Source organism: Mobula hypostoma, chromosome 2 (genome assembly GCF_963921235.1).
Source record: "Mobula hypostoma chromosome 2, sMobHyp1.1, whole genome shotgun sequence".
NCBI lineage: Eukaryota > Metazoa > Chordata > Chondrichthyes > Myliobatiformes > Myliobatidae > Mobula > Mobula hypostoma.
In genome coordinates, this window is record NC_086098.1 from 218,915,769 (window position 1) to 218,927,065 (window position 11,297).

Sequence of the window (11,297 nt, forward strand, 5' to 3'; positions counted from 1 at the left end):
ATGAATTAGTTTAAAGGAAAGCTTGAAACTGACATAAGTACATAATAATTAAGACCATAAGACCCTAAGACCTTAAACCAGAATTTAAAAAATTGGTCAGTTTATGAAACTACTAAATTCTAAAAATAAGAACAATAGATCTTAATTGTGTAGTTATCAGAATGTGATTAGGTACTAAAGGTTTTAATTTTGGATCATATGATTTTGGTGCCAATATATACAGCTGTGTCAGAATACAATTATTAAGTAAAGATAGCAGGTGTTTTTATTTTACATAATGCCCCTGTTTTTTTTTGTTCCAAGGCTCCACGCAAGAAGAAGATGTGTTTGCAAAGGCTAACAGGATACAAAATTTTCCACCACCCGAAAAGTCACTGCAAGTGTCTCTGCTCACTGAGCAGCCCATTTACAGTGGAAATTCTGTTCAAGTATCCATAGTTGTTGCCAACAAGTCTTCGGAGAAAAAGGTCTATGACGTCAAATTTTGGGCTAGGAAAAGAAAATATGATGGAAGTACAGAGAAACAATGTATCAAGAAACATAAAGAACAGATCAATCTTGCCCCTGATGAAGGTAATAGAAGACATTTTAAGGAAAACATTGATTAATTGCCAAATTATTAGGGATTCAGTTCTTCACTCCACTACTGAGGGACTGCTGAGTGTTTTGAATTAAATAAATTATAAACACAAGAGGTTCTGCAGATGCAGGAAATCCAGAACAAAACATACAGTATGAAGGAGAAACTCAGCAGATCAGGCAACATTTATGAAAATGAATAGTCAACATTTCAGGCCAAGTCCCTTCTTCAGGACTGGAAAGAAAGGGCGTGATGTCAGAATAAAAAGGTAGGGGGAGAGGGAAGAAGACTAGCTAGAAGGTGATAGATGAAGCTCGGTGGGTGGGAAAGGTAAAGCGCGTGAGAAGGAATCTGATACGATAGGAGAGGAGAGGACCATAGGAGAAAGGGAAGAAGGAGAGGAACTAGTGGGAGGTGATAGGCAGGTGAGAAGAAGAGGTAAGAGGCCAGAGTGGGGAATAGAAGAAGAGGGAAGGGGGAGGGGAACAATTTACTGCAAGGAGAAATTATTTTCATGAATACTACATAGACAGAATATGAGATGTTGCTCCTCCATCCTGAGAGTGGCCTCACTGTGACAGAAGAGGAGACAATTTAATGGTATGTTGGAACGGGAATAGGGATGGTTGGCTACTGAGAAATTCTGCTTTTGGTGGATGGAGCAGAGGTGCTTATCAAAGTGACCACCCAGGTTACATCGCATCTCACCAACGAAGAGGAAGCCGCATTGGCAGCACCAGATGCAACAGAGAACTCCAACGGTTTTGCAGGTGAAACGTTGCCTCTCCAAGAAGAACTGTTTGGAGCCCTGAGTGGAGATAAGGGAAGAGGTGAATGGGCAAGTATAGCATATCTGTTGCTTGCAAGGATATGTGCCAGGAAGGAGGTTAGTGGGAAGGGACAAATGGACTAGGGAATCATGGAGGGAGCAATCCTTGCAGAAAGCAGAGAGAAGGAAGGGAAGGCAAGGTGTGTTTGGTGGTAGGATCTCATTGAAGATGGCAGAAGTTTCAGAGAATGATGTATTGGACGTGAAGGCTCATGGAGTGGAGGTAAGGACAAGAGGAACTCTATCACTGTTAAGGTAGTGGGAAGATGAGATAGGTAGAGATGTTCAGGAAATGGAGGAGATGAGGGTGATGGCAGCATCAATAGTAAAAGGACGAAAACCCCATTCTCTGAAGAACGAGAACATCTATGATGTCTTGGAAAGGGAAACCTCATACTGGGAACAGATGAGGCGAAGATAAAGGAAATGAAAAAAAGGGAATGAATTTAATGAATTAAATTTGAGAAAGTGACAAATTTTTTCTGGCATTTGGAAAGTAATCAGCCACCACCAATGCTTCATATTAGCTAGACATCTATTTCCTGACTACATCAAAAGTCTTGCTATATGCATTATTACTGCATGTGTAATATATAGCCTCAGCACTTCAGAAGTAACCAGAAGTATGCATTAGCATTTTCTTGTGCCTTCTCTTATTTAAAGTTTTAATGGACTTTCAAGTATAATTCTCTTAATATAATAACTTCTACGAAAATAATCTAATATTGACATTAGGCATTCATCAGTTAACAATGGCACTGCAAAGCCTTGGTGAAATCTGTGCTCACCTTCATTTAACTGGAGCCAAAATTATATAACCCACACAGAAGTCCGGGGGCAGAGTATTGTTCCAATTTGCTTTCATGAGTAGACAGCTTTGCTATGGAATATAGCCTTATTCCTGTTGCAAAGAGGGCTCAACTCTTAGCATTTTCTTCAAATACCTGATTCAGGGGTAATAATGTTTGAGCCTATATTTGCCCCCCACCGCCAAATCTATAGCTGGTTTGTATCAAAAATTCCATATGATCCTTAAGTACAAGTCATTTGCTATTTCCTAATATTTCATAGCTAAGAAAATTTCTTTGGAAGTGAGCTACAAAGAATATGGATCATTCCCTGACATGTACAACCTGATGAAGCTGATAGCTGTTGTAAGTGAGCCAAAATCTCAACAGAATGCAGCAGCTGTAAAAGATCTTGGTCTGATCAACCCTCCCCTCACAATTAAGGTAAGGATCTATATATGTCTTCCTCATTGAAGTCAAAACTCAGTTGACGTTACTTTTCTTACAACGCCAGGGCAGATTATGTGCTGATGAACTTTATCGTACTGAATGGAAATCAATGTATGAGTGTCAGGAAATGAAATCAAATTGTCTGAGTTTTATTGCACGAAATATATAAGAAGTATTCCAAATTTATCATGAATGTCACTGCCCAATTAGCCATTGCTTTGGAAGGGCCTAGCCTATCTGGGAAATGAGCATGAACAGGTAACTCTATGGATTAAAATCAAATATAGTGATAGTTCAGGCAAATTGTTTGGCATATCTTCAAGGACCAGGAAGAAACTGTTCTGGTGGGAAATTTGCTCACCTCTTCATATGAAGAGTTGTAGATGTTAAGGAGCTGACAACCTTAAGGCTAAGAAAAGCTTTTCGATAAGAGATGCAGATCAAATATAGACAAATTGCGCTGAAGTGGAGATCAGCCTAATACATCTAAAACAGAAAACAATTAAACTAATTAAATTAGAAAAAAAAACATAAAATTTATTTTAAATATGCCTATCTTCATAATCATTCATTTCCATTGAAATGAATGCAGTTCCTAAATCTATGCTAGATCTCACCTGGTGTAGATTCAACATGCAGATTTTCACTAGGAAACTGTTGTAAGATTTTCTTTTGCAATTAAGCTCCATGGGGAGTTCAGCCTTGGAAAGAGCACTGAAATAGATCCTTTGGCCTGTCATGTTTACACCTACCATAAATTTCCTCAGTGCTTCAAGTGCTGATATGAATATTTCATAGCTGTTGTGAGACTATCTGCCTCTTTCACCAATAGGAACACCTGAAAGTTTTCAAATATACTGGAGATTTTGTAGATGCTGAAAATCCAGAGTGACACACACAAAATGCTGTAGAAGCTCAGCAGGTCAGACAGCATCAATATAAAGGAATAAAGAGTCAACATTTTAAGCTGAAAATCTTCATTACTCTAATGAGGAGTCTCAGCCCAAAATATTGATTCTTCACTACTTTTCTGTAGATGCTGCCTGACCTGCATCTGAAGATTTTCAATGTCTTTTCACAGTTAATAACCCATGAGGTGTGACTTAGCTGGCTTCCAAAACAATGATGGGAAATGATCTTTCTACTTCCAGAGCATCACACGTTGACGATCAGGAGTCATCTTCATGGCCTAGATTGCTACACTGTCAAAGAGAGGGCAATGAAGCAGTAGCAAGGGCAACATGTAGCTTACTGAAACCAAGTAGGATTAAAGCAGACTTTCATTATATTATGCATCAAGGATTTAAAATTAATGACAAGGCTTGGTTTTATAGAAACTTCCAAGAAGCTTTAAAGCTAAGCAAGACCTGCCAACTGAAGCTTGTAACTTTATCTCCCTTCATCTATTGGTTAAGCCACCAATCATATCTACAAACCTTGCCAGCTATCGTCAATAATAATACCGACCGCCACTAATATCGGGTCTGAAAATTGTGATACCTGCGTTGGGTGACCAAGATATGCATACTTTTTTTTTCAATATTCAGTTGCCTATCATCCTTTTATGACCTGTTTCTGATATCTGAGTTGAAAATTTAAAATGTAAAACTAGATATATTGATTTTATATGTTGTTTTCAGTTGGTTCCCATTTATTTGTGAATTGAGTCATGACTAAGCTGTTCGATTAATCTTTATGTTCCAAAGAATGTGAAGTATCAGTTACAATGCTAAAAACTGATTTACTTCATCAGATGCTGAATTATCGTGCTATCGTGAATGAAAAGTTACGTATACAGATCAGCTTTAAGAATCCTTTTCCTGAAACACTGAAGGATTGTGTCATGACCCTTGAGGGAAAAGGTCTGATTGAAGATGAAATGACAATAATGTAAGTTAACATATTGAAAAGAACATGAATCACACATATTTGTGACATCTGGTTACTAATAATCATGTTGTAAGACTTGATACAGTAATTAAGGATGACAGAGAGTGCAAACAAGTTTTGAAACTTTATGTTAGGGACTACTGGAGAATGCACAAAGGTGTAAGGTTGTAAGGTTCTAAAATCTGCTTTAATACGCTTAGCCAGATGGAAGCTCATCTTCTCCTGAAATCAGACTGAAGTCTGGTCTCCTAGAGAGCTAATGCCAGCATGGAGACTCCTGTCCAAGGGCTCCAGTCGGCAGCACACTCTTCGTCAGATTTCCCACAACGTATGCAGGGAGGTCTGCCAGCTGAGTCTGTGCCAAGTGCACCTGGAAGGTGCAAGTACATATATCTACTGAAATGATGGGACTAAGCACTGGACTAAGGAGAGGGGAAAAGCCAATTTTCTATATTTACATCTTTTAATTCAGTTATTTTCTATGAATTTGAATGTCCTTAGTATAATCTTGTGTATGTAGTGTGTGCATGTGTGTGTAAAAGGCAATCGCAGGTGTTGAATTTAAACACTAATGGTGACAATCAGTGAGTTTGGGGCACACTATTCTAGGAGGGAGCTGGTCCATTATGCTCAGGAAGCTCCAGTGCTACACAGCTTCACTCTCATCAGCTAGCATTTGGTCTACTAGAAGATTGTGCTGGGCATTGGAACGGTACATCCTCTAAGGGGAGTTGTTGGTGAGCTCAGGCATTTGACAGACAGTACAAGATCAGGGTCTATCTGAGAATCTATGAGGAGAATCCAAGTCCTTACAGGAGGATTTCTTTTCTGACTATTCTCTTTGCAACTATTGTGACTGTGATCAAAGTCACTGGAGAGGCACAGAAGCTGGAGATTTAGGTCACCACAAGCAGTGTGGAGATACTCTCAGTTGAGGCTCAAGACCTCCAAAGTACATCGTATTTAATACCCTTAAGATCAATAGGTGATTCAAAAGTTTCAACAGTTACAAATGACATCATTTACTTAAGTACTTTGGGTGAACAGTGCTTCCTTTGAATTCTATATCTACAGTGGAAGACATATTCAAATACCTTTTCTAATTGCAAGCTTGCTTGAGCTTATTTACATTGGTGCAAATTACTTAAGTCCATAGTTTCCTGGTCCAATGCAGGTCAATTAACCCCATTGTCTTAACATTTAGTTCATGCATACGCAAATGTCTCATGTCATCATTTTGCAAAGCATATCTCATAGTTTGTGTGCTTTAACTCTAGTTTACTGCTTGTCAATGCAGGCTAGTGGCAAGCTTCCTGAACTTATTTTCACATTTACAATGAGAACTGAAGCTTGGTTCATGTTTGAATTAATATCCACTCTATTCCCATAACTCCAGAATATTTGCTAATGGCAACCCTCTTTGCTTCTGCACAAGAAATGTGGCACAATTCACTCCCAACCGTGCTTTCCAAATTGCAACTCTTTATTCCTTCTCTCATCATTACATTCCTACAACATCACTTAGCTCCTTCTTTGATGACCTGTTTGCATTAAAGTTATCTCTCTCCTTGACCATTATCCCTATTATAGCCCTCACCTCAATTTCATAATGCCAAGAATAAAGATTTAAATCAGTATGGAAGACAACCATGCACTATCAGATCTGGGAGGACCACATTAAGCAATACCAGGACCTATCCACTGTCAAAACTGTTCACTGTTTTAGGATTTCCCTGGAATACCATCGGTTATTCGCTGCAAATGGCCTTCTTAAAATTCCTTTAATCTGCCTCATCCCTTATCAGATCTCACACATGTAATAAATACAGTTGTCCCGGAGGATATAATTAAGCTAATGTCTTTGATTTCTTTTCTAAACATCATGTTTTAGCCAAACAAGACTTGCCTTTTCTGTATCTCTACCATCCCAGTTCAGTCAGGAACCTGACAAAATGTGGCAAAATTATAAATGCTTGATTGTGCAACGTTTTGGGAGAGCTGGCATTTGGGTGCTTGTCAGCCTACTGTGTAGAGCAGCTCCATGCCTTGTGAAGAACAAAGACACCATGTGGCAGATAGTGATTTTAGAAGCTGTTGGACCTTTTTTCATGCATCAACAGGAGTTATTTCAATGGATAGGTTCATTAGTGAATTGTGCTGTTAAAAAAGATGAATATGATTGGATTTTTGGAATATGTGGAGGAGCAGAGATTAAGTCAAAGTGTTACGGCCAAGTGCTAATGTTTAATGCTTTTCCTCCAAAGAATTGTTTTTCCTTTTTAAGTATTCAAACAGAAACTGGAGTTATTATGATGTAGTTCTTGACAGTGACTAGCCATGCAGTAGTCTTGTCTTTGTAATTTCATGTATTTAAGGAAAGATCATTTTGTTTCCCTTGATTTTTTTAGGGTTGAAGATGTAAAAGCAAATGGAAATGCGAAAGTGAATTGTGACTTTACTCCCTTTAAGACAGGGAAAAGAAAACTCCTTGTGGATTTTGACTGCAATCTACTGAAAAATGCAAAAGGTTGCTTAGAGTTTGATGTCCAAGAAGAATAGAGAAAGAAGACAACATGAAAAGTTCTTTTGTTTCATTTTCTAAATTTCTGTGATTTTGCATATCATTATATATCTACAGACAGTCTACATGTTTGAATGTACGTGGCTATAATTGTAATTAATGATCAGCTTTGACATTACACTACTTTGGTGAATGGTAATATGGTTGTGGGAGGTTTTATTGGAATAAGCTTATCCAGATATCCAGGCTGCAGATGGAGTGTTGAAAGACTGAAGAGTCAGTCAAACAATACAAACAGTGCTTACGTGAACTTTTAGTTCAGTTATCTATTGTACTCACATCTGTTCTCTCAGTGGCCAGGAAAGTTGAGTTCAAAGGAGAACAGCGATAAGTTTCCCCCAGTCGCCTATCCAAATTTATTTTTCACATAGCACTACTGTCTATAGAATATGGCCAATATAACTTTTGCCACCTGTAGAGTCCCGTTGTGTGGAATATATACCTAAATAATTAAATTGGTTTTAGATTTTTGAAGTAATGCAAGAAGATATTCATATTCCTTGTTCATAGATCTCATTTAATTCTCTTTGAGGTGTGACAATATGAAAAGCTGGTTCCAAATTGCTGATATAGCTAATATCACATTTTCCTCTATCTCTGCCTATTTGTGCACCTTGTAATTTTGGTTTTAGTTGAATGATCTCCATGCCTGTTGATTTTTTTTTGCAAACTGATGATTTGCATTGGACGAAATAGTGAATGCCAAATGGATCTTCTTGAAGTATCCCTTGAGGCAAATTAAATTGATTGTTTGGTCTTGGTGCTAAGTATTTTAACGACTAATAGCAAGGGTAAATTTCTCCTGCAAATGAGGCATGTTTCATCATATACCTGTATGCATCTTTGGGATTTCTGTTACCCTGAAATTATTTCATGAAATAATAAAATCGATAGTGAAATCCAAAATATCATCAGACATTGGGAAACTATTTTGTTTATTTCTGGATCCATATTCTTTCCACAAGCAATTACATAAGCTAATTCATTTTGTGTAAACTCTGCTTCTTGTTAAACATTTCCACACTGTGTTCCTGTAACTACTTATAGTTGATAACTGAAATACTTATTTGGCGGTAGACTTTAGCAATGTTGCAGCACAGTTAGCAAGTGTAAGCCAAAAGATTGTAGGTTCAAAGTTTATTCCAGTGACTTGAGAACATGTGTCCAAGCATCCCTGCCAGTGTGACACTGAGGAAATGCTGTTGTTGGAAGAGCTGGTATTCAGAGGAGGGTGATAAGCCCCAGTTCTGTCTGCTCATTCAGATGGATGTTAAACAGCCCACATCACAACTGTGATAGAGAGGTATTCAAGGCAAATGAGTTAATATCAGTCATTTAGCCAATGTCAGAACCAGGAGAATCAGAATCAGGCTTATTATCACCGCATGTGTTGTGAAATTTGTTAATATAGCACCAGCAGTAAAATGCAAAACATTATAAAAAAAAGAACAAAGGAAATCAATTACAGTAAGTGTATGTATGTGTGTGTGTATCTATTTAGATTTAAAATAATGCAAAACAGAAATAATATTACAAAAGTGAGGTAGTGTTCATGGGTTCAATATCCATTTAGGAATCAAATAACAGAGGGGAAGAAGCTAATCCTGAATCGCTGAGTGTGTGCCTTCAAGCTTCTGTACCACTTTCCTGACAGTAACATGAGAAGAGACCATATCCTGGGTGATGGATGTCCTTAATAATTGACGCTGCCTTTTTGAGGCATGGCTCCTTGAAGATGTCTTGGATACTACGCAAGCTAGTACCCACGATGGAGCCGATTAAATTTACAACTTTCTGTAGCTTTTTTCGATCCTTTGCTGTAGTTCCCCCCACCCCCATACAAGACAGTGATGCAGCCTGACAGAATGCTCTCCATGGTACATCTATAGAAGTTTTGTGAGTGTTTAGGTGACAAACCAACTCTCTTCAAACTCCCAATGAAATATAGCCACTGTCTTGCCTTCTTTACAGCTGCATGCTGTTTATGCTGGGACCTGGTTAGATCCTGAGAGATCTTAACACTCTGGAACTTAAAATTGTTCACTCTGTCCACTTCTGATCCCTCGCTGAGGATTGGTTCATGTTCCTTTGTCTTACCCTTCCTGAAGTCCACAATCAGTTCTTTCTTCTTACTGATGTCAAGTACAAGGTTGTTGCTGTGACACCACTCCACTAGTTGGCATATCTCACTCCTGTATGCCCTCTCATCTCCAGCTGAGATTCTACCAGCAATGGTTGTGTCATCAGCAAATTTATAGATGGCATTTGAGCTATACTGGGCCCACAGTCATGGGTATAGAGGGAGTAGAGTAGAGGGCTAAGCACACAGCACCGAGGTGCACCAGTGTTGATCGTCAGCGAGGAGGGGGTATTATCATCAATCCGCACAGATTATGATCTGTAGACATCCTGTACAAATGGGATGGGTGACCAATATCCCTGCAGGCAGATTTACTAGAGCTGTTGGGGGATGGAACCCAGGATGATAGAGCTGAGGATGAGCCAGCAGATTTACAAGTAGGTGATTGGTGTAACATGAATCTAAGGAAGGACAAGCCAATGATTGGGTACAAATGCAACACAGCAAAGAATTTAAGCTATATAAAAGTGGCAAACTGCAAAAGGGTGAAAATTCAGCGTCAGAAGTTTGCAAAGGAACATCTAAACAAGCCTGGTGCATTTTGGAAACAAGTCCTGTGGACTGACGAAGTTAAAATAGAACTTTTTGGCCTCAATGAGCAAAGGTATGTTTGGAGAAAAAAGGGTGCAGCATTTCATGAAAAGAACACCTCTCCAACTGTTAAGCACGGGGGTGGATCGATCATGCTTTGGGCTTGTGTTGCAGCCAGTGGCACAGGGAATATTTCACTTGTAGAGGGAAGAATGAATTCAATTAAATACCAGCAAATTCTGGAAGCAAACATCACACCGTCTGTAAAAAAGCCGATGATGAAAAGAGGATGGCTTCTACAACAGGATAGTGATTCTAAACACACCTCAAAATCCACAATGGACTACCTCAAGAGGCGCAAGCTGGAGGTTTTGCCATGGCCCTCACAGTCCCCTGACCTAAACATCATCGAGAATCTGTGGATAGACCTCAAAAGAGCAGTGCATGCAAGACGGCCCGAGAATCTCACAGAACCAAAAGCCTTTTGCAAGGAAGAATGGGCGAAAATCCCCCAAACAAGAATTAAAAGACTCTTAGCTGGCTACAAGAAGCGTATACAAGCTGTGGTACTTGCCAAAGGTGGTGTTACTAAGAACTGACCATGCAGGGTGCCCAAACTTTTGCTCCAGGCCCTTTTCCTTTTTTGTTATTTTGAAACTGTAAAAGGTGGAAATAAAAAAATAATCTTGCTTAAAATATTAAAGAAATGTGTCATCTTTAACTTTATGCCTTTTGGAAATAAGGTCATCTTTTACTCGCTTAGCTATTCACAGTAACAGAAATTTTGACGGGGGTGCCCAAACTTTTGCATGCCACTGTAGGCCTCCAAATAGTAGCCAAGATATGGGATTGAGATTGCAAAGGGAGCTGGAAAAGGCATGTAATAAGGGGGATACAATTATAATGGAAGACTTCCATATGCAAGAGGATTGGGAAAATCAGGTTGGCATCAAATTGCAAGAGAAGGAATTTGTTGATTGCCTATGAGATGGCTTTTTAGAGTGGCTTGTGCATGCGCCTACTCGGGGAAAGGCTATCTTAGTTGGAAGGTACTGGAGTCTATTATTAAGGGTACTTAGAGACTAATGATAAAATAAGTCAAAGTTAGTAAGGTTTCTGTAAAGGCATATCTTGCCTGAAAAATCTGTTAGAGTTCTTCAAGGAAGTTATAAGCAAGGTGGATGAAGGAGAGGCTGTGGAAGCAATTAACTTGGATTTTCAGAAGGCATTTGATAAGGTGCCACGCATGAGACTGCTTAACAAGATAAATCCTCAGACGTTACAGGAAAGATACTGGTATGGATAGAGGAATGGTTGACAGGCAGTAGGCAACAAGTAGGAATAAACGGTGTCTTTTCTGGTTGGCTATCAGTGACTAATGGTATTCCTTAGAGGTCAGTACTGGAACCTCTACTTTTCACATTGTTTGTCAGTGATTTGGATAATGGAATTGATGGCTTTGTGGCAAAGTTTGCGAATGATACAAAGATAGGTGGAGGGGTAGGTAG

General features: G+C 39.0%; 1 protein-coding gene across 2 annotated transcripts in view; it reads left to right on the forward strand.

Annotated features, from left to right (window-relative positions):
- Window positions 1-8,012, forward strand: part of LOC134336842 (protein-glutamine gamma-glutamyltransferase 2-like) — a 96,588-nt gene extending 88,576 nt beyond the window's left edge. For both annotated transcript variants that reach the window (XM_063031418.1, XM_063031408.1), the window contains exons 10-13: window positions 304-573; window positions 2,481-2,641; window positions 4,401-4,537; window positions 6,946-8,012. In XM_063031418.1, the coding sequence (XP_062887488.1) occupies window positions 304-573; window positions 2,481-2,641; window positions 4,401-4,537; window positions 6,946-7,096 (719 nt within the window). In that variant the 3' untranslated portion in view covers window positions 7,097-8,012. The remainder of the gene's footprint in view (window positions 1-303; window positions 574-2,480; window positions 2,642-4,400; window positions 4,538-6,945) is intronic.
- Window positions 8,013-11,297: the final 3,285 nt, after the last annotated feature.